Source organism: Natrix helvetica (assembly GCF_964273705.1).
Source record: "Natrix helvetica genome assembly, chromosome: 13".
Classification (NCBI taxonomy): domain Eukaryota; kingdom Metazoa; phylum Chordata; class Lepidosauria; order Squamata; family Natricidae; genus Natrix; species Natrix helvetica.
Genome location: NC_138557.1, coordinates 1,183,032 through 1,208,729, shown reverse-complemented (window position 1 = coordinate 1,208,729; position 25,698 = coordinate 1,183,032). Strand labels below are relative to the sequence as shown.

Genomic DNA, 25,698 nt, shown 5'->3' with positions numbered 1-25,698 from the left:
TTGTAGTGCGGCTGGTCTCTTTCCTAGACATCTGGGTATTCTAATCCCTCCTGAAGGGCAGCGAGGAGATAAGGTGACTCCTGGCAGAGTCCATTTTCCTTCTGAAGCAGCTGCCTTGAAGGGAGGGCTGCAGAAACAATCTCCCAAAAAGACCCCTTCTTGACATTTCTTTAAGCACAGCTGCCTTCTTTCCAGAAAGAGGTCACAATATTCCTTTCATCGCCACAATTAAGAAGAGAGACGGAAGAGAGCAAGAGAAGTGATTTTAGTTTTCCTTCGGATCCAGCCGAGCGATCTGTAGGTTCATTCCAGATTCTGGTTTTTAGTTCTATCCCTTTAAAACAGCATTTAAGCCAAGGTGATAAAAAAGAGCCAGATTGGTGAAAGAGGGCTCATCCCCCTTCCTTTCTTCTCTCTTCCCCACTCCTCCTTTGGAGGACCCTCGGCCTGGAGATGGACTGGTCCATTTACATTATTCATACGGACGGACGAGCACCGAAGAGATACGGTTACATTGCCAGCTCACCTCAAGAGCGAGACCTCTGCTTCCCTCCCAGCTCCTTGCAGGAAACACACTGTGGGGGAGAAGGATGGGAAGCTCCCACCCAGTGCCAGACAGAAGACCGCTCGGGGCCAGATCAACCTTCATTGCAAGCTCTGCTGGGCCTGGGAAGACCCTCCTCAAGGTCTCATGTTTTTGAGGAAGAATGTTGAGGTCCACCACCTTCAGTAGCTGAGGCCAAGGAAAGAAGTTGGGAGGCCCACAAGGACTTTGTCCAGCTTCCTCCACGGGTAAACGAGACAGAATCTTCTCTCTACGTAACTCTGAAATGCGCAATTGCTAAAAACCGGACAAGTGAAGGGAAACGAGGTCTTCAGAGCTTCACAGGGTGGTTTTCAGTCTTCAAAGAGATCGCAGAAAACGTTGCTTTCCGAAATCTTCTGGCTTCTTCATCATGTTTGCTTTCTCCTCCTCCTCTTCCTCTCTGTTCCTGCGTGGACAAAATTTTACTGAGCTTCCCCTGGAGGTGATGCAGCCAAGGAGAGTATGAGCATCCTTCACCTCCTCGGAAATGGCTAAGAAAGGAAAAGAGGACAAAGGGAAAAATGCCCGAAAGGGGAAGAAGGAGCCTGTTGCTCAGCTGGACGAAGGGTCAGATTCTGACATGGCAAAGAGGAACGCTGAAGAAAGCGAGGTGGACAGTGAGTTGGTGGAGGGGGAGGAGGCGGAGAATGAAGATGACCCTAAGAAGAAGAAGGGGAAGGACAAGAAAGGCGTGGTCAAAAAGGCAGGCAAGGGGAAGAAGGGGCAGCTGGATGAGAAAGAGGTCCAAGACCTTCCTGCCAAGACCAAGAGGCAGCTCAAAGGAGCCTCCCAGCTGGTCATGGGCCTAGCAACAGAGGACCCCAAGAAGAAGGTGGCCAAGAAGGAACACGCCAAAGCCCAGCTGAAGGGAGCCACTAAGGCCATGGTCATGGCCAAGAAAGAGGCAGCAGCCCCACCCAAGAAGAGGCGGAGCTTGAAAAGCACCTCCAAACTCTTCATGGGCGTCAAAGGGATGGGTCCCCAAAAGAGCACCAAGAAGAGCCATTTCAAGAACACCTCGCGCTTCTTCTGGGGCCTAAAGAGGTACAGCACCAAGAAGAAGAAGAAGAAGAACAAGGGAGTGCTGAAGTCCACCTCCAACCTGATGATGCGCTTCAAATCTCTTGGAAAGAAGAAGGAGAAGAAAGAGGGAGCTCCTGACAAAGAGACCAAGAAGTCCTCCTTCATGCTGATCCGGTTGGGAGGCGGGAAGTCAGAAGAACACCAGAGTAAAGGAGGGAGTTTCTTCGGCAACCTCTTCCAGCGGAGGAAGGCAAATCAGAACTTTAAACCCCAGGCCCAGGTGGTCAGCAAGATGTCTGCGGTCACCAACTGGCTGACCCGGAAATTCTTGAGCAAACGTAGCAGAACCAGATATGACAAACGAGCAACTGACGACTCTTGGCTAGCCAAGATTGGAGCCAGGAAATTGCCTTTCCCTTCAGAAGATGAAGTATTGAGACACCGAGCAAATATGAGAAGAGTTCCTGGAGCCAATAAATGTACCTGTTTCGGCCAATATTCAGAGGAATTTGGCCAGTGGGACCACCTGGATTCCGCCACCTTACAAGATCACTTTGAGGATTATGAAAAAGAAGGTGGTGGTTATGATGTCCAGTCCCCTTTCAAGTATGGCTTTTCTGGTTATAACCAGGATTGTTATGGGAGGCATCCGGTGGAAGAAGAATATGGGCCTTATGATGAAGACTACGATGAGCAGGAGCCTTACGGGTGCCACCCCCAAGAATATGGGCCACCTTTCCATTATCCATCTTATGAACCTTATGAGGACTTCAGCAGTGATTATGAAGGGGAAGGTGGCCCACATTGGGCTGGAGAACTGGAACACCCCGAGGAGGAGGAGGAGGAGGAGGAGGAGGAGGAGGAGGATGCTTACTGTCAAGAAGACATGAATGACAGTGACCAAGAATGGGTCTCCCAGTCTTCATACAACCCATACGCTTGTCTGTTGGATGACATTGCTGAGATGGAAGAAGCCGACAGAGCTGAGCCTGAGCCAGAAGATGTCCCCGTTGTTTTCTCCCGTTCTTCTGTGTTTGAACGAGGGGTGGGGGGGAAGACCGTTGCAATGGCACCCTTGAACAGGAAGCTTTTCCCGAGGCCCCAAGTGAAGCTGTTCGGGAAGGAGAAGCTCGATGTCCCCCTGCCCCCTTCCCCACAGATCTCTATGGCTTATTTGGATCCCGAGGAAGAAGGCATCCCTGAGGAAGAAGAGCAGGAGCCTCTAATTTCTCCATTTGCCCAGTTTGATGGACAGTATCTGGAGCCTTCTGGGTGTCGAGAGACTTTTTCAGAGTTGCTCCCTGTGAGGAAGCTTCAGAGGCCACACCGGACCAACTTGGGTGGAAGGAACTGGGCTCAGGATCCAAATCACTTGAAGCCTCCTCTTTCTCCAAGAGAATGCGGGAGCCCCCTGGGACAGTTCCTGCAACAGTCCATCTCTCAGCCAAGACCGATTCTGAAGCACCATGGGAACTGGGGAAGGAACCAACCAGGCACACATGAGCCCAACAGAAGAACTCTGTCTTCGCGGTTTGGGAAGAAGGGTCCTCTGGAGTCATCTCCTCCTCCACCCCCAAGGATGCCTTTAGCAAAACCAAGTCCCACCTTCACCCACAGCTCCACCAGGCAGCTTAGGGGCCCAGGGAGAAGCCACACTATTTTCGCACCTTCTCACACCACAGTAGCAATGCAGGACGCTCTTCACCAAGAGTTGCAAAGCACTCTCCGATCAACTTTCAATAGAAAGTCACAGCAAGATCTCAGGTTTTCACAGAGGAGCACCTCATGGTCCACAACCGGACATCAAAATCCTTCCCTCAAGGAGAGGAGTCCACATAACCGTGTGTCTTCTCCTTCTCCAAGAACAGCCAAAGAAAACCGGGTGTCATCAGGGGGACACAAGACAACCACAAGGGAAAACTCATCCAAAGACGACTCCTTCCAGACCCCTCCTTCCCCTCACCCATCAGCACACAAGCGTCTGGGAAGTCAGCGCAGCCTCTCATCTTCTAGCTTAGCATCTGTTAAAAGCCTGATGGAGACCCCTTTCAGTCGCTCATTATTTCACACCTCCAGCACTCCAGAGTTTCTAGATTCCGCCAGAAATAGGACCTCCGGAAGGTCTGTCCCACGAGAATTCCATCATCCCACCAGGAGGAGTTTGAAGACTCCTCCGTCACCTCAACCATCCCTTAGGCACTTGGGATCTCCTCCCATTCCAGGCCACTTACAAGCAACCAGGGCAGTTCATCAGGTGTCAATGGACGCTTCGGGAAGCCTTCCCCAGGCTTGGAGCAGGCAGGCCGAGCCCCCAACGAAAGCAGTGAAGCCATTAATGAGAAACCAGCATTTGAGGCAGTTTGGCCATCGCTCCCCAGTTTTATCTGCTAGGGGTTCTCCTCACATGCTGTCTCGTCAAGGAAGCCACAGAATCAGAATCCAGGAGTCACCCCGAGGCTCATCGCTTTATGCCCATCTGCCCTTTGAAATGGGTAGACCAAGGGAAGCTCAGCCCCAGGCCCAGCCCAGGTGGCTTTGTGCCTCAGAAGAAGAAACAGCAACGCCTTGGAGTTCCTCACCCAAGATGGGAGCTACCAGGAGCTCAAGAAATGGTTTTGACTTGCCCCAATCGTCCCTTCAAACTCCAAGCGCCCGGAAGGACTTCCTTCAGCGCATTGGTCAGCCTCTGGCTGGAATGGTTCAGCCTGCTTCTTCTGTTCACTTCCTTCCTGGAGAAAGAAGAGGACATTTGGAAGAGGAGAATCCGTATCTTGTGGAGTTTGGTCCAGAAGAGACTCAAGCTTTCTCAAGGCAGCCGTTTCCCCAGCATTCTCCAGCTGCTGTTGCCTCAATGAAGCAGAAGACAGAGGCCATGTCTGTCAGGTCTTCTACTCCTAAAGAGGCCCGTAAGCTCTTGGGTGGGCATTTCTCCTGCACCGTCCCTGGTGATCATCATGGCAGTTTGAGGAGGCCCAATCTCAGCCCCATGTCTCAGAGAACAGTTTCATTCCAAAGACCCTACACTTTGGAGGAAGAAGGCTCCTCTTTGGCCAGACCGCCCTCCGTTCGCAGCCAGTATAACAAGCCAAGAAGACCAGATTTTTCCCATGGATCTCCTGAGCTTCTAGAACACGACATGGAAAGAGGCCTAGGGAGATATGCTGTGGTGATGCCCCAAGTCCAACCGATGGGTCCTTGCCCTTGGAGAAGGTCCCGGAGGCAAAACCAGCCGTGGTCTGAGTATCACACAGTGAGCGTACGTGAGATGCCAAACTACTGGACCTCAGAGAAGCTCTTCCAGCACCCTCCAGTGGAGAGTTTTAGGGCTCAGGAGGCTCATCGTGGAGGAGGAAGAGGAAGAGGGAATGGAGTGTTCTGGTACCTGACGCGGGGAGCCTCTGGGTCCAAGAGCGAATATGGAGAAACCAACAAGAACTGGCAATGCAAGGTAATTGAAAGGGTTCCACTCTGGTGGATATTGAGGAGGGTCCGAGGGAATCAGAGACTGGGAGGCAGAACCCCCGGGAGGCGGGGGAGAGAGAATTGGAAAAGTTTTTTTTTTAATTCTCTTACATACAATTATAGGTTCTTCTTTACATTTGTCATTCTTATACATTTGTTATTTCATTTAAAAGGTTATAATGCATGTATGTCTTTGTATATATGTATGTTTATGTGTTTGTACATATGTTTTATGTTTTATATGCTCTATTGTACGCCGCCCCGAGTCCTGTCTGGAAAGGGAGCGGCTAATAAATTCAAATTTATTATTATTATTATTATTATTATTATTATTATTATTATTATTATTATTATTATTATTATTATTATTATTATTATTATTATTATTATTATTAATAGTTTGGGTTGCTTTATTTATCATCCCATCTGCCTGTTGTAACACCACCTTATTTTCCCTTTCTTTCCTCCCTCCCTCCCTTCTCTACTTCCTTCCTTCCTCCTCTCCTTCCCCCACCTTCTTCCCTTACCTCTCCCCTACTCTTCCTCTTCCGCCTCCTACCCTCCCTCCTTCTCTTCCTCTCCCTTCCATCCTCTTCTCCTTCCCTCTTTCTTCCCTCCTCGTCCTCTCCCCCTTTCTTTTTCAGTTGTTATAGGTGTCTCTTTCAAATCTCAGTTTATGTTTTCTTGGGGTGGATTTTTCCGCAAACCCAAATATAGTTAGTTTAGCATCGTTTCTTATTCCCTTCTCTTTGCTAATCTATCCTAACTATGTTTTTTCACCCTTTATATCTCACTCTTGAATATATACTTGTATATTTAGTACTTTCTGTTCTGTTTTCGGAGGGGGGGGAGTGAGAATTAGAGGAGGCCCATTTGAGTTCAATTTCTCTTGAACTTCTGAGTCATCCAATGGGATGCAGGTGCCCTAACAGAGATCAACCCATCCAAGGGGATCTTTAACCTTGTGGATTCATCCAGTGTGGCTGAGAGTCTAGTGTGGCATAGCAAGAACCAACCAGACTGACCAGACATCCCCACTTCTCAGGAGTGGACCCATCGCACCATTTCACTCCCATGAAATAGAAAAGAGAGGAAACAGGGACCTTCCTAGCCAATGGTGGCTTTTTCGTTGGTTGAACACAAATCAAAGCAGCTTGAGATTTCAGCCTTGGCTGTGCTCCATTTAGGGGAGTCGAGCCTTTGGCGAGTTCCTCAGATGCCCAGCAGTTTCTTTAAGACAAGATTAAGGTTATCCATCATCCATGGTGACAGACGTTCCACAGGAAAGTGAGGGAGATCCCGAGGTCCCCTCTTGATCTGATGCAACCAAGGGAAACTGGGGAGGCCACTGACTGTAGGAAGGCAAAGCTCCCTTAGTGTTTCTCTCTCTCACACACAATTCTTGGTCTCCCCATCTCCAACCTTCTCCTCCTTTGAAAAAAGCTCAAACGCAAAGTTGGTTTGGTCCGATTAAAGAGGAGCTGGCAGGGAAAACATGCAAGGCAGACTCTCTGCTCTGGGGGAATCTACACAATGCCCGAGATCAAAGACACCCATCCTGGCCGGTGTGTGTGTGTGTGTGTGTGTGTGTGTGCATAATATCCCCTTGTAACCAAAGAACAATATGCACAGGGGAGGACACTGAGCAGAGTTGGAACCGGAGGGGAGAATTAATTAGAAGCAGCTACCTGACTCCTATCTCCTGAGTAATGGAGTGAGTCACTGTTTAATAGCCAGTCCACCATGACATCCAACTGAGGTGTGTTTGCTTACTGTCAAGACGTGGCCTTTGCAGATGCAGAAGGATAGCCAGGCACCACTTGCAAACCCTCAATCTTTTCCTAGGTGGAAGGGAGGGCTAGGTGGGCAGGAAAAACAGGCTGGAAGGAGGGGTGGGTTTCAGCCCAAGTCAGACCCTTCCCCATGCCATGAAATGCCTTCCGTGACACTTGAGCTGCTGCCAGCTCTCAGTTGGGGGTGGTTGGGGGGATTCAAAGAGGGACGGGGAGATTTGGGAAGCCTCTCTTGACCTTCTCCTGGTCTTTCCACCAACTTCTAGATGCACTGCATTCACAATTTGCAATCGGCAACCAACCCAGGAGAGGCGAGCTATGACGGTGTGGATGACTTGACCCAACTAGAGTAAGTATTGAAGGATGGGTTCTTGTTGGAGAGAAAGGGGTGTGCTGTCCTCTCCCGAGAGATGGAGAGCTATCTTGCTCAAACCTGGCAACCTGAAGATGGGTGGACTTCAAGGCCCACAATCCCCCAGCCAGCACATACACAGAGAGATACATCCCCCCATATGTTAATGGAAATTCTTTTTCTGTTTAGCTCCTCTTGTAGTATTTTGGGGTGGGCCAAAATTAAACAAAAGATGTATGAAAAGAAGAGAAGGCCACTTATGAGAGCATTTTCCTTGCTGGGCCAATTGAGTCCTTCTTATTAATCTCTCTACTCATGTGTAGAGTGAAGCCTTTTTTTCATCATTCACCTGAGCCAGGTGGGGCTTAGAACCCTGCTACCACAAGTTAACAGGAAGCAAAGCTTCCTTGCTCCTATGTCTTTTCATCCCGTACCTTTATCAGATTTGCTCTGCGGAACTCCTGATGTCAAGATTTATTTCCCCTTCTTAAGATTGTGTTGTGTTCAGCCATGTTTGTTCTTTATGCCACAGAGACCTCCAAGAAAGTGTGATCCTTCGCAACGTCCAAAGGAGATTTGAGCGGGGGCTGATCTATGTAAGTTGGTTGTTTTCACTTTTGCTCCCCGGGCTTCGAAACCATTGAAAGAAACTCCCAGAGAGGTGGGGAGGGACCATGTGACTGGTGGCCTTTTTCCTTCAAGAAGAAAAGACTCAATGACAAAATATAGGTGTTAAATTGAAAAGTTCTGGGAGGTTTTGAAATTTGACTTTCCTTCTGTAAGTTCTCACCCTATATTTTGCAAAGTCTGTTCATAAAGCATAGGAATTGCCTAGTTCAGAGTAAACCAGGAGTTTTTTCTTATGTATGGAGCATGAGGTCATTATGTTTGGAGTCACACAGAGCACTAAGTCCTCTTGAATTTTGTGTTTTTTGCTTTCCCTAACATGTGTTCTCTCTGTGTGTATGTCTGTCTCTCTGTCTCTATCTATCCATCCATCCATCCATCCTTCCTTCCTTCCTTCCTTCCTTCCTTCCTTCTTTCTCTCTCTCTCTCTCTCTCTCACACACACACACACACACCACGTTCCTCTTACTCTCTGCCAGACCTACATAGGTAGCATCCTGGTGTCGGTGAATCCTTACAAAATGTTCAACATCTACGGAACGGACCACGTCCTGAAGTATGAAGGCAAAGCTTTGGGAGAGAACCCACCGTGAGTCCTTTACTGGCTGCAGGTTTGATCTGGAGGGCGTTTCACTCCGTCCTGCAAAAATGGGGACAGTTTCATTACCCTGGGCTCTTTTGACGGGCGATATTCTTAGTCCTGGTGGCCCTAGGACTAGGTAGGACTCCCTGTGTTGGTGTTTCTATAGGTGGCTCCTTCCGTATGTCTCTAAGTATTGCCATTAAGGCTCGTGGGAGTGCTAGCTAGAAAGACACACCCCCCCTTGACTTGAGATCAACCCATCCCCTATTTTTAAAGACAGCTTGAGACTTTCTCCCTTCCTTCTTTTCTTCTGCAGGCACCTTTTTGCAATCACTAACGTTGCCTACAGCAAGTTGAGAGATGCCAAACTCAACCAATGTATCATCATTAGGTGAGCTCGGGATCGTCCCTCTGAGAATAGTCCTCAAAGTAGCTAAGAGAAGAAAGAGGACTCCTTCCCCCCTCCTCCCATCTCCTTTCGGGGTAGGTCCCTGTTGAGATGCTTCCTTGGGCTCAAGGCTCCTTCCATCTGGTTTGCTTCTAGTGGAGAAAGCGGGTCGGGCAAAACCGAGGCCACCAAACTGATCCTTCGTTATCTGGCAGCTATCAACCAGAAACACCCTGCGACTCAGCAGGTAGGACGGAGAGGATGAGCAGAGGCAAGGAGACTCAGCCACAGCCCCGGTGCTCCCCTAAGGCCCAGTTGAGGTCAACGGGTGGGTGGTTGAAGTGGGAATTGCCCCAAACCTTTGAAGACCTACTGTGGCTTCCTACCTTCTGCTGCCATGCTGTTCTTGATGCTTCCCTAGATAAAGGTATGGGGCATGCTGTGCATCAGGTTTAATTTCCCCCCGGATTGGTTAATGCCGTGGTGTGTGCATGAACTCAACTGTGTAGGGATTGGTTTGACTCTGTCTCATGTTCTCCCCTCTTGGAGAATGAGGGATTCCCTCTGAGCAATCAGTCCATCTCCATTCCTTATCGGTTGACTTCTTGAACGAGGATGGCTGTTTCCTCCAAGCTGAAGTGATGAAGACTCAGTTCCGACCTTTCCTACATGATTTCGACTCAGGTGACGGATACACCTGGCTACCTTTCTTCTGGCTGACTGTAGTAAGGGATCTTGCCCCCAAAATTCAGTCATTGCTCAGAGGTCAAACTACTGCAAATAAATATTCTGATTTCTCTACTTTCACATCCGCTGTTGCTCTACTTGCTCTCTCTCTCTCTCTTAGCTCCCCCCCCCTTTTTTTTTTTTTTAAATGGGAGATTCATGGAACATTTAGTCCATTCTCCACACTGCCTTTCTCTCTGGTGTTTTGGCAGGCTGGATATTGGCGATTAAACAAAAAACAGGTTAATGTAACAGCCAGGGCACGTTGAGGTTTAGAGACCTCCCTTGCCTCTAATTGACCCTATTCTTAGGTCCTTTCCATTTTATTACTCCCAATGGGGATTGGTGACAATTGCTCCTTAATTGCCTCTTGGCAAGGTTTGGTTTCTATGGGAGAAGAGGACTGAGTCATTGATTTCCCTTCATGAGGGATTTCCTCCTCTGTTTTTAAAACCACAAAATTGGGCTCTTTTGCTAAATAAAAATGAACCATCAAAATCGAATATTAAACTTCAAACAGGAATGGGAAGGACAAAGCAAACGGAAGGACGGATTTGATTTGATTTGATTCTATTTGATTTGATTTGATCTGATCTGATCCTGCCTTCATCTACATGCTTGGAGGTTTCCATATATGTTTGCCCCTCCCTTAGAGCTTTGATTTCTAAATCTATATTGCTCTTGTATTTTATCCGCTTGAGCCAGATTCTCGAAGCGACTCCTCTTCTGGAATCGTTTGGAAATGCCAAGACTGTGCGGAATGACAACTCCAGCAGATTTGGAAAATTTGTGGAACTCTTTCTGGAGGAGTAAGTAATCCAAACCCTCGGTCCTCCTTCCTGCTACGCCCTCCCCTACTTACAGCCTCTCTGCTTCTTCCCATCCAACCCTGCCTTCATGATAGAGATAATCCTCGACTTACACACATTTGTTTAGCGACTGTTTGAAGTTAACAACTGCACTGGAAAAAGTGACTGATGACCGGTTGTGTTTCTCCAGCAACGGATTGATCTGTGGTGCCATCACCTCCCAGTACCTTCTGGAAAAATCACGAGTCATCTTTCAGGTGAGGTTTTCTTCTGTTCTTGGGTTGGCCTAGTCATGGCAAGCAAGGGAGACTCTAGCAAAGCAGGTGAGAAGTGCGACACAAAGAAAGGCCCATTTCCTTTTTAAGAATCGCAAAGGAAGCCTTTGGAAGGAAATAAAAGAGTCAGCATTTGCAGGGAGCTGGTTTGGAAAGAGCCTCTCTCCAGCTTGCATCTGTTACGAATAATGCTTTGGATTTAGCTGGTTACTTCAATCCTTTAAAATTAACTAAATGGTACTGTTGGTTGCCAGGTGGCTCAGCGGCTAAGATGCTGAGCTTGTCGATCAGAAGGTTGTCAGCTCAGCAGTTCGAATCCCTAGCGCCACATAACGGAGTGAGCACCCATTAACTTGTCCCAGCTTCTGCCAAATGAACAGTTCAAAAGCACTTAAAAATGCAAGTAGAAAAATAGGGACCACCTTTGGTGGGAAGGTAACAGCACTCCGTGCGCCTTCGGCATTTAGTCATGCTGGCCACATGACCACAGAGACGTCTTCAGACAGCGCTTAGAAACGGAGATGAGCACCGCCCCCTAGAGTCAGGAACAACTACCACATATGTCCGAGGGAAACCTTTACTTTCACTATTGGTTGCATGGATCTGACCAAACTATGATGATTGTCTACAAAAGGAATGAGAGATGGATTAGATTTGAACAGCAGTTGAGCATTTATTAAAAAGCAGAAGTGGATAATAAGGAAAATTGAAAAGATTTGTTCTAGCATTAAGAGCTGAGCCCTCTCAACAAATAATTCTTTTTAAAAGAGTTCTCCAAGAGTGCTTAGAAATATCAAATCACGTGCAATCCTATGTAATTTTTTTATTTTATTTTCCCTTACTTTTATTGGTAGCCATTCTGGATTTTTGCACTTGGGTGTCAAAATATCTTGGTTTCTCACTCATCGTTATCCTTCACATCCATCAGTCTTGTCTTGACTCATTCCCCAGGCCAAAAATGAACGAAACTACCACATCTTTTACGAGATGCTAGCTGGTCTCCCCACGCAGCAAAAGCAGACCTTTTGCCTTCAAGGCGCAGAAACCTACTATTATCTCAACCAGGTATGGGGCTGAGTGAGAACTCCTCATAGTTATTCCTTCATGATGATGCCTTTGTCCTTCAAATTTCTGCTTCTTCAATTTCTCAGATACTTAAAGGTCCCCAAAGTAGCTCAGGTCAGATTTTCCAAGAACTCAGATACCTTCTCAGAGATTTCTGACAAGATGAAAATGGGGAAGAAAAAGAGAAGGGTGAATTCTTAAAATCCAGGAGAAAGCAGTAAACCTTGATCAAAGTGAGCCTTGATCTAGTTTGGACCAACTAATCCTCATTTATTGGGAAAAGTCAGTGTTGGTCACATCCTGCCAATTTCTGGGAGAAGCCGAGTTATGCTTCTTTGCAGCTCTTTGGTCTCAGGACATTTAAGTAGAAGAAGATGAGGTGTCCATTGGAAGAGAAGATGCTTCTTCTGGATTCTCCTGCCATTAAAGGCACCAGGACATGCCCTTGGGAGTCAGATGTTTTCCTGCTGTCTTCCCCAGGGAGGCAACTGCGAGATTCCTGGCAAAACGGACCTAGAAGACTTTCATCGGCTGCTCGACACCATGGAGGTCTTGAATTTCAGCCTCCAAGACCAGGACAGCATCTTCCGAATCCTGTCTTCCATCCTTCACTTGGGGAATGTCTACTTTGAAAAGTATGAGGTAGGAGGCAGCCCTGGAAGTCGGAGAGATAATTCCCTTTTCCAAGGAAGACGTTTGAGATTCATTTGGTTACTTGCAGACCGACTGCCAGGAAGTGGCCTCTGTGCTGAGCGCCAAGGAGATCCGGGTCGTGGCTGAGCTGTTGCAAATCTCTCCCGAAGGCTTGCAAAAGTCGATCACCTACAAAGTGACGGTGAGGGAGCTAAAACTTAGACATGCACACACACACACAAAGGCAGGTGCTGGCCTCAGCCTGCAATGCGGTCCACACTGAGCCCATAGCTCACAACATCTGGGATAGCTCTGGTGTTTTGTTTCCCCCCAAGTGTTGTATGCAAGTAACAACACCTTCAGAGTCAAAGGGAGCAGGTGGAGTCAGGACGGGACCTTGAGATGGTCCTCAGCATTGTTGGCTCAACAGGGAGGACTGGAGTCTATTTAAGAACATCAGGTTTTACCATCAATGGACGGAGAAACTGCTCACCATAAACCCCAAGTTTCAGTCACACATTTTGAGCAAAGGGGGGAAGTTTGGAAGTTCCCATAACTACCGTGTTTCCCTGAAAATAAGACAGGGTCTTATTTTCTTTTGACACCCACCCCCACCCCGAAATAAGCCCTTGGCCTTATTTTCAGGGAGGTCTTATTATTTTTGAGCTGCAGGAGGCAGTGAGCATGGTCACTTCATGGCTGGTGCTGTGTTGCAATATTTTCAGGGTGGGCTTATTTTGGGGGGAGGGCTTAATTCAGCACATGCGCTCAAAAGCCCGATTGGGCTTATATCCATGGAGATCTTATTTTGGGGGAAACAGGGTAGCCAGGGGGCTTTTTCTGTCCACCCTAAAATCTCACTATTCCACCATAAGCCGTCCACAGAAGCCCCATCTAATGGTACCCCTGTGAAAATATTTTAGAGGGGCTGGTGGGTGCAGGGAAGAGAAGGCGACCACCTTGGTTCTTCCTTTGCTTTTTGATAGGAAACGCTGAGGGACAAGATTTTCACGCCACTCACTGTAGAAAGTGCCGTGGATGCCAGGTAAAGAGAGAATGGAGGAAAGGGAAAGGGAACTATGATGCCCACCTTGGTGCCCTAAGTTGGAGACCACCATGCTTAAAGCAACATTCGTTGCCTGCATGTGTCCTTCCAGTTCTGAGGTTCTACCTTGTGGGCGGTAGTCTTCCCTCAATTTTCTCTTTTCAGAGATGCCATTGCCAAGATCCTTTACTCACTGCTTTTCAACTGGCTCATGGACAGGGTCAACAAGCAGATGTACCCCAAGCAAAACACCCTATCCATTGCCATCTTGGATATCTACGGCTTTGAGGTGAGGAAGAGAGAACTAAGCTAAAAATGCACCTTAGGATACTCTGCCATGACCTTCTGGGGAGAGAGAGAGGAGGAAAACACAACCATGAGCTCCTTGGGTACCTTCCTCTTCTGATTTACAGAGGCCATAGTTCAGCATTAGGTATCTTCTGACGCCGAGCCCTTAAAGTGGACTTCTAGAAAATTCATGGATCATCATCTTTTCTTGCTATTTCTTTGCAAGTTTGGGGCCTTTTCATAGGTCATTCCAGCTTATTATTGAAAGTTAACAATTCTGTTTAAGTACCAGTCCGTTTTTGTTGGTGGTTCCTTGCAGCTAACCTCTGATTAAGCACGTTGCTTGGTAGGTTAATTTTTTTATTCAATATATGGCTGCCGAAGCATGGGTTCCTCAGGGGTTACACAACTGATTAAAAAGTGTGGAGCCAAATTCTAAAAACAGTAAAAAGAATCCACATTGGATGATGGAACTTCTAAATTCCTTCTTCTCCCTTCCCTCCCTGCTTTTCCCATAGGATCTTGGTTTCAACAGTTTTGAACAGCTGTGTATTAATTATGCCAATGAATATCTCCAATATTTATTTAATAAGATCATCTTTAAGGAAGAACAGGTAAGACCGGGAGGAACAAAAGTAGTAAAAATATTTGCAACCCGCCCCTGGTCCATCCCTAAAGTTCTTAGAACTTCAGGAAACTCCTTCCATGGATTCCGCTTTGGAGGGTGAACCAGATCAACTGGACTTGCATTCTGATGGAGGTTGTCCTTGGTCTTCTTTTTTGTGAAGTTTGCTTAGCAAAATGGCAGCAGCTGGTTCCCCCCCCCCCCCCAATGGGGCTTCTGCTGCCCTGCTTAAGGACAGCTGGAGATGACGGCTCTTGTGTTGTCCTCAGGAAGAATATATCCGTGAGCAGATTGAATGGAGAGAGATTGCTTTCACGGACAACCAGCCCTGCATTGAGCTGATTTCCCAAAAGCCTCATGGCATTCTGAAGATCCTCAATGACCAAAGCAGTTTCCCTCAGGTGAATATGGCATCCCTTGGCTTGGGGGCAAGGCGGAACTCAGGAATTAATCAAAAGATAAGCTTTCTCTACCTATGGAAAACCTTCTGCCCAGGTTCAGAAGAAATCCAAAATCCCCTAAAACTTACTCATAGGTCCTGAGCAGGGGAGAAGTCTTCTCTTTGCATGGAAGGTGTTCCTTCTGAGCTTGGAGACAAGTCAGTCTGAAAGTCTTGGGGTGACTTGTGATTATGCTTCCATCGTTCTAGGCCACGGATCACACATTCCTTCAGAAATGCCACTATCATCACGGCTCCAATCCCCTCTATTCCAAGCCAAAAATGCCACTGCCGGAATTCTCTATCAAGCACTATGCAGGAAAAGTAACCTACCAGGTGAGGGAGGAGGAGGAGGAGGACTGTGGGAGTGCTGCAGGTGTTTCATTACCCAACTAGGTAATATCATCAGTGCCAGAAGGGAGTGGGGTTTGCAGGGCGGATGAGGAGGAAGAGGAGGAGAGGAGTGGTGGTAAAGGAGAAGGAGAATATGTGTGGTGATGGAGAAGGAGGAGAAGGAGAAAGAGAAGAAGGACGGTGGTGAAGGAGAAGGAAGGCAGAGCAACATATCTGCACCATCAAGAGTCCAGGAAGTTTGGGGAGATCTTGATTTGTGGGATCTCATCAACCAGTTTTGGTGCCTTCAGCTGTTTCCGTTACAAGCTAAGAGGCTAAGCACTCAACTTTCTGTGTGCCATCTGGATTGAACTGTCATCCTGCACAAAGTGTTCCATTATAGCAGCCTAAGACAAATGGAGCTGGAAGCCAGCATTCCTGGATAGCATCAAAAGCTGAGAAATGAGCCATGGTTTGTTCAGCCTTCTCAAGCAGGGTGCCACCTAGGGAATTCGACTTCAGCTCCAAGAATTCATGTCTGTGGCTCTGCTGCTTGCATTTTCTCATTCTACTTCCTCCTAGGTGCATAAATTCTTGGATAAAAACTATGACCAAGTTCGCCAGGATGTCCTCGATCTTTTTGTCAACAGTAAAATCAAAGTAGGTGTTTAGACTGACCTCTCCATTGGCTCCAGTTCTTCCAGTTTGCACAAGTTTAAATATTTACACAAGAATTTTAGTTGCAATGTTTGGAAAAGAGATAAGGAGAAGCAAAGAAATAAAGATGGGAGGGAGGGGTTTATAAGACACACCACTGAGCAGCTTATAGTCTAATATAAGAGCGATAAATCCACTATTATTAGTCATGGTTTGCCTAAATGTGATGAAGATGATGGTCCAGAGCTGAAATTCTCTAGCAAATTCCTTCTAGATTATTAAAGGATCTTGGTTTAACCCTTCTTTTCCAGCTTAGCCCACCACCCCCAATCCCTGAAGAATAAAATAAATAGGGGAGGGGGACATCCATCTACATTGTATGGTGTCTTAAACTTCTTGGAAGAGGCTGGGATCTCGGTGAGCATGAAGGAATTAACAGGGGTGAAACCATTTCTCCTCTGCTCTGCTCTTGGCTCAGATGGTGGCCAGCCTCTTCTTCAGCCATGCTCAGCTGGTGGCTCAGCAGAGGACCATGATGGGAAAAAGCAGCACCAGCAAACGGAAGTATAAGCCCCAAACGGTTGCTGCAAAATTCCAGCAGTCGCTCCTGGACCTGGTGGAGAAGATGGAGAGGTAGGTCAAACAGGACTCCAGTCTTAGCCTCAATTACTAGATGTAACGTGGACATGGGACTTGCCTTCAGAAGTTGTGGGTGCTGTGCTCCAACACTGGAGGTTTTTAAGAAGAGGTTTTGATGGCCATTTGTCCAGAATTGTATAGGGTCTTCTGCTTGAGCAGGGGGTTGGGTTAGAAGACTTCTAAGGTCCCTTCCAACTCTGTTATTCTGTCATGGTCCATGCCACTGCAGAGTCTTCTAGCTAAGGATCTTCTAAGAATTTGATCCAGGAGGAATCCATGCTGAAATCCCACTGCAAAGAACGGACCAATTTATTAGCAGGAATGAAGGCCCAGAGAAGATAAAACTAAGAGGAGAGAGACAATTGCTCGACTTAAACATTCGGAATGCAGAAACAGAGCAAAATTGTTCTCTGTGGTTGGAGGAGGAGGATTTAGATGTGAACATCTGGAACAGGCAGCTGTGGAGTGAACGGTGGAAAATATCCTGATGATGAGCTAACATGAAGCAATTTAAAATTTCCCTTGCTTTCCCAATAGAAAGCTTGGCCACATTTGTTTTCTTGTTTTTTTCCTCTCTCTCTCTCTCTCTCTCTCTCTCTTTCTCTCTCTCAGATGTAACCCTTTCTTCGTTCGCTGCATCAAACCCAACAGTAAGAAGGTAGGACAGACTTCAATCTCTCTCTCTCTCTCTCTTTCCCTCCCTCCCTCCCTCCTGTTTTTGCCAAACTGGCAGTTCAGATCCCATTTGTGTGATGACAGGGTATGCGCCATGCTCCATCTGCCCATCAACTGCATTTTAACTCAACTGTCTCTTTTGGACACAGAGCCACAAATAGATTGTTATTAACAACTGCCGTGATGTGCTTAATGATCGCAGTAAAAGCTGCTATCAAATAGGGTCCATGTGATGACTCATTTAATGACCACACTGCTTAGTGCCCAAAGTTCCTGTCCAAATTGTAAGTTGAGAACTACTTGTAGGCTTGAGTGAGTATTGGGAGGCCAGGGACACAAAGTCCATGGTGACATCAGATGATGATGCCACTTAAATATTGGCATGGTTTTTGCCATGATATTATATCTGACATCATCATGGCTTATATCAGACACCTGTACTAGCAAGCATTATGAAGTTGGCTTAAGCAAGGGGAAGGTGGCTCTTTCAGACGTCTTGAATGACAGTTCCCACCAAATCTGCGTCCCAGCAACACAGGTATCCAGGCCACTGAAGGTTGAGCACCTGCACCTGGATGCTGCAAAAGAAGGTTAAAACTAACCATGGTTAGTTTTTTGTGACCTGGCCTATTCACTTAGTGCAGGGCTCAAGTGTATTTTAAAAAGACCAGGAGATTAATAGGTTGGACAAACATATCTTGACATTATTATTATTTTTGTCCTCATATCAAACACCCTGGTTTTTTCTCCTCCTCCTCCTCCTCCTCCTCCTCTTCCTTCATCTCCATCTCACCTCCAGGAACCAGGACTGTTTGAGGCCGATACAGTCAGCAACCAGCTACGATCCTCAGGAATCCTGGAGACCATCCGAATCCGCAAGGAGGGCTTTCCTGTCCGGATCCCCTTCCAAATCTTCATTGACAGGTGCAGATGAGACCCTTAGTCCAAAGCTATCCCAGCCTAAGATCAGAGCTCCAAGACCCCCCGATCCAAGGGTCAGAGCGGAGAAATCCACCTTCTAATCCCAGTCCAATCTGGGTCTCCTCAGGTACCGCTGCCTTGTGGATATCCGTAGTGACATCATCCCGGACGGGTGGAATTCTGTGGGGGTGCTGAAGAAGCTGTGTCCGGTCACCCCAGAGATGTACTGCATTGGCACAACCAAGGTAAAGCCACCACTGTGGATGACAGTTTAATTGCAGTTATAGAGCGGATGAAGAAGATATGAACAGATAGTAGATGGACCTTGCACAGTGTGGGCCCTAGTCTTTAAAGAAGGGCTTGGTGGATTCTTTTCAACTGAGTCCACTCACAGTGCCTAGATGGACCTGGACACCAAGAGATGACCTTTAGGTTCTCCTTTGCCAGGTGTTCCATCTGGTCATGTACCCACAGGAACAACCCAACATTACCTGAACCCTCTTATTTTGCTTGTCCTTCATCTTCCTACCTTTCCCACCTTCTGCATCCTGTCCCTTAGCTCTCATTGCCAAATGCTAACCATTCCTAGGCAGAAAAAAGGTCATAGCTTCAGTGCCATCCCCCAGTGAAGATGATGGCCCTGTGGCCCCTTGGGCGTCTGCTTCTCCTCACCCAACTTCCTCTTCCAGCTCTTCATGAAGGAAAGCATCTACCAGCAATTGGAGGCCAAGCGGGAACAGATGGTCCACATGGCAGTGGTGACCCTCCAACGTTACGTCCGCGGCTTCTTGATCAAGAAACGCTTTTATGCCTTACGCTGCAAGATTATCCTCTTCCAAGCCCGGGCACGGGGTTACCTTGTCAGGTGCTGAGCTTGACCGTCCTGGAGAGCCTTGCGGGCGGAGGGGCTTCAGCAGAGTCTCTGTGCACCTACCTGCCATCAGCCAAAGGCTAACCCCTCCTCAGACTGAAGGTTCTAATCCGGCACAAAGTCTAATTATCTGCCCAGCCAACCAAAGATTCTCTGAAAAACAGTTCTAGCCATGGTGGCCCAGTGGTTAGAATGCAATATTTCAGGCTGACTCTGCCCACTGCCAGGAGTTCAATCCTGACCGGCTCCGGGTTGACTCAGCCTTCCCTCCTTCCGAGGTGGGAAAAATGAGGATTCAGAATGTTGGGAGCAAGAGACGGACTCCGTATGCCACTTAGGGAGGGATGGAAAGCACTGTGAAGCAGTATATAACTCTTAAGTGCTACTGCTATCACTATAGGTTCTTGTAAGTCCCTCTCAGCTTCCACTCAGCTCCCCACCCCAGATAATAGCTTAGGGATCTCAGAAAACTCTAAGAAGCTGTCCAAATGCATTTTCAATGGAACTCTGAAAAGATTCAACCATCCCACTGATCTTTTAAATGGGAATGCCCTTCCTATCCCCTCATTTTAGCATCTTAACAACCTTGTGAGGTTGATTCCTCTGAGAGTGAGGGATAAGTTTAAGGGCCACTCAGGTGGACTGTCTTAACTTAGTAGGGAATTTGAGGACTTCCCCCAACTTGGTGTTCTCCAGACATGCTGGAGAGCCTCTTCCACAATTGTCAACCAAAATCCCAACAGCTTTTCTGGATGGGTTGAGACGATGAATCTCCAACCCCTCGGCAAGAGGTCACGTCCCTCCAAGTGGTCCACCTTCTCCCTCTGATGTAGATGCCTTTGCCATCCTTAGTCTGGCCTGTCTGTCCATTATTGTGTTTTGATTTGATTTTTTACCCTGGGTAGGAGAAAATGTTGTTGAGACTTGGGGTGATCTTTCCAACCTCCATCCCGGGGGTTTCCCGTCCTGCAGGCAAAAATGTGGGAGGCTGCATCAGACGCTCATCAAATTCAGATGCCTGGTACGCATCTATATGAACCGCAGGAGGTACCTCAAGGTGAGTCTCTCTCTGGGGTGGGAGGGGGCTGAGTGCAAACGAGGGATATAGAAAGAGGATTGGAGCGAGGGGGACCCTATCATAAATTGCCTCAGTCACCTGGTGTCTACTCTGCAAGGTGGATGACAATTCCCATGTTCTGTGATCAAGGAGAAGGGGAAAATTCCCACAATCTTGGGGCCCTTTCCAAGGAAAGTACTTACTCTCTCCCTGCACTTGGGTGCTCTGGAATAATTGAATTGCCTTCTAATAGAATTCTATTAATGGAGTGCAATGCTTGTGTGACCTTGGAAATCTCACTCTGATTTCAGAGGAAGGATGAGGAGCGTCGAATTGCAGAACAGGAGAAGAAAAAGGCTGAGCAGGTAATTTTTCTGGTGTTTCAGGATGAACTGGGGGCATGGGGGTCAGTCTGAAGACGTTCCTAAGCACACCCTTACTCCCAAGGCAAATCCATGGGGTCTTAATACTTTTGAGGAGAACTTGGGCTGCAGAAGCTTACTTTGATAACTTGCCTATGCAACTGGAGCAATTTTGTCATTGGGATAATTAGACCCATTTTTCTGGGTTCCACTAGGAACTGAGTCAACGAGAAGTGATGAAGGTCGCAGACTTGGAAATCCCAGCTGACCTGGTCGGACTCTTAAACACAGTGGCTGGTAGGTCATGATCCACTATGAACCAAGAGAACTAAGAGGGTGGCCAGATGAACTTCTCCAAGGATTTTAGAAGGCGGATCTTTGAGGTCCCACCAGGATAAAGTTTCCAGGAATTGGAGGTTAATTCCTCCTTTGTACCACCAGTGGCAAGCTGAGTAGACCACAACGTTTTGGCTGTCAGAAGGCACCAGACGGTGAATTGTTTACCCAGAGCTGCCACCTTTTAGCTGTAGCCCTATTGGTTCTGTCTTTGCCAATGGAGCACTGGACAGGTACATTATAAGCACCATTTCAAAACAAAACAAGGAAATTGCTTGGATGGATCTTCCACTTGCATTCTGGGTCCCAGAAAAGAGGGGGCTACATCTGGCATTAGAGACAGGGGTGAAATCCAGCAGGTTCTGGCAGGTTCTGGAGAACCGGTAGCAGAAATTTTAAGTAGTTTGGAGAAGTGGCAAATGCCAACTATGGCTGGCCCCAGAGTGTGGCGGGAATGGAGATTTTGCAGTATCCTTCCCTTCCCATGCCCACCAAGCCACGCCCATCAAGTAACACCATGCCACACCATGCCACACCATGCCCACCACGCCACGGCCACAGAACCGGTAGTAAAAAAAATTGAACCACTGATTAGAGAGAACCTATTGCCCTGACATGGTCCAGCCAAGGTTTTCTGGCATTGTCGTGAGTGAATGTGAGGAGTTAGGATGGGGGAGCCCCTCCTTTGCCTTCTGCACTGGCTACTTCTTGTTCCTTGTAGTTCACAAGCAAGTGAATGAGGACTGTGTCATGCCTGTCCCTCCACCCAAGATGAAGGCTGGCTCCCAGCTCGCCCTGCCTCTCGACATCAACAACTACCCCATGGCCAAGTATGTGCAGCTCCACTTCAAGGTAAGGGCGATGATTCTGGGCTTAATGGTGTAAAGGGTTCTTCACTCACATCCCTGTTGGGGGGTAGACCAAAAGCTGGTATCTGTGGCTGAGTTTACGCGCTGCATTCAGCCCTGGGTTAGGTTTACAACATGGCTTGTTGGAGGAGTCGCTATGGCTGGTTTGGCATGCATCCATAGGAAATCAAGAGTTGATTTGACTCACAAAACACATTAATAACCCTGATAGATTCATGCTTCCTCATGTAATTCACTTTATTTAACAATTGGGATCATGCCTCACTGTCTAGATTCTATTCTATTCTATTATCTTGGTATGTGGTAAGAATTGACAGACACTGACCTAGGGTGTGTAAACAATCAATCAAGGGAGAGTTCTTCTAAAGTCCACTTTTCCCAGAATTATGTCATTTGGGTGTTGACATCATGCATCCAAAATATGATAATTTCAGCTTGGTTGTTTATCCCTCAAGAAGAAACCACTGGACTGATATCTTGGAGGATCCATAAGGAAACTCTAAGCTCAACTGAAGCTAAATCCCACTTGTGGGGTCTTGAAACCCTTGTCTTTCTTGCTCTGGGTAGGACCTCCAGCACCGTCTCTGTCCAGAAGGCCATGCAAACGAGTCTTTCAGTCACTTCTCTGTCATTCCACAGGAGCCACTGTGGGGGATGCTCACGAGGACTCTATCATCCCCCCTGACTCAATTAGATGAGAGTCTGGCCCCGGAAGCTCTTAACCTCTTCAAGTTGGTAGGTGAAGGTGAATTGCTTCCTCCTGCCTGGTCAAACGATGGCCATCAACATAGTGCTAGTGGTAGGGTGGGCTTTTGGGCTGACTCTGGATTGTCTCTCTGCCAGATCCTCCGCTTTATGGGTGACGCCCAGCTCAACGGCCTCCAGGAGAACCTGTTTGGGAATTACATTGTACAGAAGGGGCTCTCCATGCCAAGCCTGCAAGACGAGATCCTGGCCCAGATTGCCAACCAAGTGTGGCGGAGCACCAATGTCCACAATGAAGAACGGGGGTGGCTGCTGTTGGCCTCCTGCATTAGCGCTTTCGTGCCCTCCCGCCAGCTGGACAAGTACCTGCTGAAGTGAGTGGGGGCAGGTCTACCTCCAAAGGAGATCCAAAGGAGGGTGGCCGCCTTAGCTGGTGACGATGGTGACCCTAGAAGATGTCAGAAGCACCGGGTGGCCTTCCTCTTCCTCTTCTTCCCAAAGCCACATGAGGAATTTAAAAAGAGGCTCGGTTGTTGACCTGAAGTTCATGGCCAGGAGAGATAGGAACACAGCTCAGTTGATCCTCACGCAACTACTCTGGGCCTGAATGCCAAGTGTGTGCCATGGCTGGCATCTCCTACTCACTGTCTCCCTCTGCACTTCTCCCCACCCAACCAGGTTTGTTTCGGACTATGCCTTTGACGGCTATAAACCCGTGTGCCAACACAAGCTCATGCAAGCCATGGCAAGGGATCAGGATGGCGGGGAGGCCGCCCGAGCATATCCACCCACCCTGCTGGAGTGGACAGCCAGCCGGGACAGAGTGAACATGGCCCTGGATGTCTATTGCTTCAATGGTGAGTTAAGGGAAACCGCAGGGCGGGTTGGGAATCGATAGGCAGTCGAGGAGCCCCCTTCTGTAGAACCCGGGAGCGGGCTAGAGAAACACCCACAGCAGGGAAGGCCCCAAGCTGAATGGATAAAGAAACACGTTTCTACTCGCAGGAAACTGCGTTCAGATCTGTAAAAATGATCTCGGGGGAAAGATATCACCTAGGACTGTGATGGCAAACCTATGGAGGAGCCGAGGGCACACGAGGCGTTGCCCTGTCAGCTCCAGCGCACTGGCCAGCTGATTTTCTGCCTTGATTTTTGGACATTTTTCACCCTCCAGAGGCTTCCCAATGCGCAAACCGGAAGTCAGAAAATGGGCCGTTTCCGGTCTCCGGTGGTCCTCCAGGGGTCAAGGGAGGCTGCTTTCACCCTTCCCAGGCTCCAAGAAAGCTGTGCCACATGTGCAGGGCAGCAGGGGGCGTCATGCTCGAATGCACAGGGGGCACAGTGCAGGAGGCATTGAATTATGGGGGTGGGCACGCGTGTGCTTTTGGCACCCGAGGTGAAAAAGGTTCGCCATCACTGGCCTAGGCAATTATCGCATAACAGAGGACGGAGCCCACAGCTGCACAATTGGCAGGGAGAGACACTCAGAAAGGATCTCTCTAACTTCTCAGCCTATAAAAGAGACTGCGGGAGGTTCATACTTTCAGACTTGCAAGATTCGGTTCATGCAACCTTTCCAAGAAAGTAGAATTAGCTCCTCTGGGTTTCCTGTTGTTCTGCGTGGAAAGGAAAGACAAAATAAGGCACCAGGAGGGACATCCATCAGAGTGAGTGACTTGGGCTTTTCTTTCCAACAGGAGATCATTATTCTTGCCCTGTCCATTCCTGGACCACAGGGGAAGGCCTTGCTGAAAGTGTGTTGAAATACAGGTAGGAGAGACGGGCCGTGGGGGATATGGGCAGGGGGATGGAGGAAGAGCGGGTGGGTTGCTTTTGAGTGGCCCCTTCCAGCTCTCCAAGTACTGGAAGCTAGAGGCAAGGAGCTGTTGAGAAGCTCCTTGGAGGCTCTTATCTCATCCACCTTCAGCCACAGAGTCCAGCTGCTCTATGTGGGTCTCCCCCAGGGGTGGGTTCTGGCCGGTGTTGCTGCCAGTTCGCTCATGCGTGCACTGGATGCACGCTGTGTGCACATGTGCAGTTCATGTGCAGAACTCCAGAAAAAGATGGTGGCGGCAACGATGGCAACTGGGGAACCGGTTCAGGGGCGTGGCCAGCCTGGGTCATTGTGGTTCTTTGACCCATGCCAGCATGCCACTACCAAACCGGTCCGAACCGGTAGGAACCCACCTCTGGTCTCCCCTCCTCCCAGGAGGACCTAGAGTGGCTAAGCCCCTATGTTCCTTCTCAGGGGTCTTACAGATGGATGGCGAGGCTGGTCCGTCACCATGAAGGATGGTACCCAGTGGGCCGAGCTGGCTGGCCACGACTATGTCTTGGATCTGATATCTGATCTGGAGCTGATCCGTGGTTTCCCCAAGCAGAAGTCCTACTTCATCCTTGCCTCTGAAGACCCAGAGAAATACACTGGTGGCAAATTGTAGGTGGCCTCATGGCCCTTCCTTAGGTTGCACTTTTCTGTTTGGAAAGGGTAGTGTTCAAGAGCTTTCATTGGTTCAGGGGGCTTCCCAAGGAAGAAGAAAATGACCAACATGGGGTGGTTGTCAGCGTTCCAAACATCACGCAGAATTAAATCAGAGCCCAAGACAGAGCTATCCTTAAAGTTCCAATTTAATAAGACAGACATGTTGGCAACAAACTGTGGAGTCCCACATCTGATTTGCTTCCTGGGATTCCACCCAGTTGAAAGTTCATGATCTTATCCCCACACCCATAAATCCATCACATGGTCCAATCTTCTTCAGCCACGCTGGCATTTCCACCCATCTAGTTCCGGTCAGATGCAGAGATGCGGAGACAAAAGATTACCTTGGGCTTCTAGAAAGGAATGACAACAACACACTCCACAATTCTACTCCTTTCTATTCCCCCTCCCAATTACTACATTAATGAAACAGCATAATGAAATAAGAGAGAGTGTGGCAGGCCAAAGATCCTAAAAAGGAATGTAATTGCAGGCCTCACAGTGGTGTTACCCCATCGATGGGAGACCCCAGTCTTGGAATTGGGATGGCTGTGGAATCTTCCGTCTTCTATGGTCTTGGCCCTGGATGGGACAATGATTTTTTTCCTAGACTGCGAAAGAGGTTCCCCTTAGATATCGTAGACCAGTTCTGGACTGTATCGATGTCAAGGTTGACTTTGGTCTTTTCCTCCTGCTGCTCTTCTCCTTCTGCTTCTTAGAGTTTTCCAACGTGGTTTGGATTCAGATGGAAGGGTTCCTCCTCCCCCACTGATGAAGGCCCCCACTGTGGCCTCTGCCCACCTGCCAGACTCCGAGGGATATTGCAGCCATGGTGAGAGGCTGGGATGGGGCTTATGGTTTGTGTCGGAGCATGGGATCAATCGTTGCAAGTTCTCGGCTAGTACTGGGGCCACACCAATGTGGTGTGTCTATTAAACTGTGTTAGAGCAGTGTTTTTCAACCTTGGCCCTTTAAGATGGGTGGACTTCAACCTCCAGAATTCCCCAGCCAGCAATTCTGGCTGGGGAATTCTGGAAGTCCACCCATCTTAAAGAGGTGAAGTTGAAAACAT

At 48.2% G+C, this 25,698-nt stretch overlaps 1 protein-coding gene across 1 annotated transcript in view; it reads left to right on the top strand.

The window, feature by feature from the left end:
- Nucleotides 1–1,073: 1,073 nt before the first annotated feature.
- The window catches only part of MYO15A (myosin XVA), a gene marked incomplete at its 5' end in the record, with an annotated part of 46,418 nt that continues 21,793 nt past the window's right edge, over nucleotides 1,074–25,698 (top strand). The window contains 32 exons of the mRNA XM_081965485.1: nucleotides 1,074–5,057; nucleotides 7,131–7,213; nucleotides 7,749–7,812; nucleotides 8,323–8,432; nucleotides 8,743–8,817; nucleotides 8,971–9,061; nucleotides 10,246–10,349; nucleotides 10,540–10,606; nucleotides 11,576–11,689; nucleotides 12,170–12,331; nucleotides 12,411–12,524; nucleotides 13,309–13,367; nucleotides 13,533–13,656; nucleotides 14,174–14,269; nucleotides 14,550–14,681; nucleotides 14,930–15,055; nucleotides 15,635–15,712; nucleotides 16,188–16,342; nucleotides 16,961–17,006; nucleotides 17,823–17,947; nucleotides 18,072–18,189; nucleotides 18,634–18,809; nucleotides 19,788–19,872; nucleotides 20,184–20,237; nucleotides 20,450–20,531; nucleotides 21,292–21,422; nucleotides 22,079–22,174; nucleotides 22,283–22,518; nucleotides 22,823–23,001; nucleotides 23,842–23,914; nucleotides 24,393–24,581; nucleotides 25,346–25,458. Coding sequence (XP_081821611.1) covers nucleotides 1,074–5,057; nucleotides 7,131–7,213; nucleotides 7,749–7,812; nucleotides 8,323–8,432; nucleotides 8,743–8,817; nucleotides 8,971–9,061; nucleotides 10,246–10,349; nucleotides 10,540–10,606; nucleotides 11,576–11,689; nucleotides 12,170–12,331; nucleotides 12,411–12,524; nucleotides 13,309–13,367; nucleotides 13,533–13,656; nucleotides 14,174–14,269; nucleotides 14,550–14,681; nucleotides 14,930–15,055; nucleotides 15,635–15,712; nucleotides 16,188–16,342; nucleotides 16,961–17,006; nucleotides 17,823–17,947; nucleotides 18,072–18,189; nucleotides 18,634–18,809; nucleotides 19,788–19,872; nucleotides 20,184–20,237; nucleotides 20,450–20,531; nucleotides 21,292–21,422; nucleotides 22,079–22,174; nucleotides 22,283–22,518; nucleotides 22,823–23,001; nucleotides 23,842–23,914; nucleotides 24,393–24,581; nucleotides 25,346–25,458 — 7,441 coding nt within the window. The remainder of the gene's footprint in view (nucleotides 5,058–7,130; nucleotides 7,214–7,748; nucleotides 7,813–8,322; nucleotides 8,433–8,742; nucleotides 8,818–8,970; nucleotides 9,062–10,245; nucleotides 10,350–10,539; nucleotides 10,607–11,575; nucleotides 11,690–12,169; nucleotides 12,332–12,410; nucleotides 12,525–13,308; nucleotides 13,368–13,532; nucleotides 13,657–14,173; nucleotides 14,270–14,549; nucleotides 14,682–14,929; nucleotides 15,056–15,634; nucleotides 15,713–16,187; nucleotides 16,343–16,960; nucleotides 17,007–17,822; nucleotides 17,948–18,071; nucleotides 18,190–18,633; nucleotides 18,810–19,787; nucleotides 19,873–20,183; nucleotides 20,238–20,449; nucleotides 20,532–21,291; nucleotides 21,423–22,078; nucleotides 22,175–22,282; nucleotides 22,519–22,822; nucleotides 23,002–23,841; nucleotides 23,915–24,392; nucleotides 24,582–25,345; nucleotides 25,459–25,698) is intronic.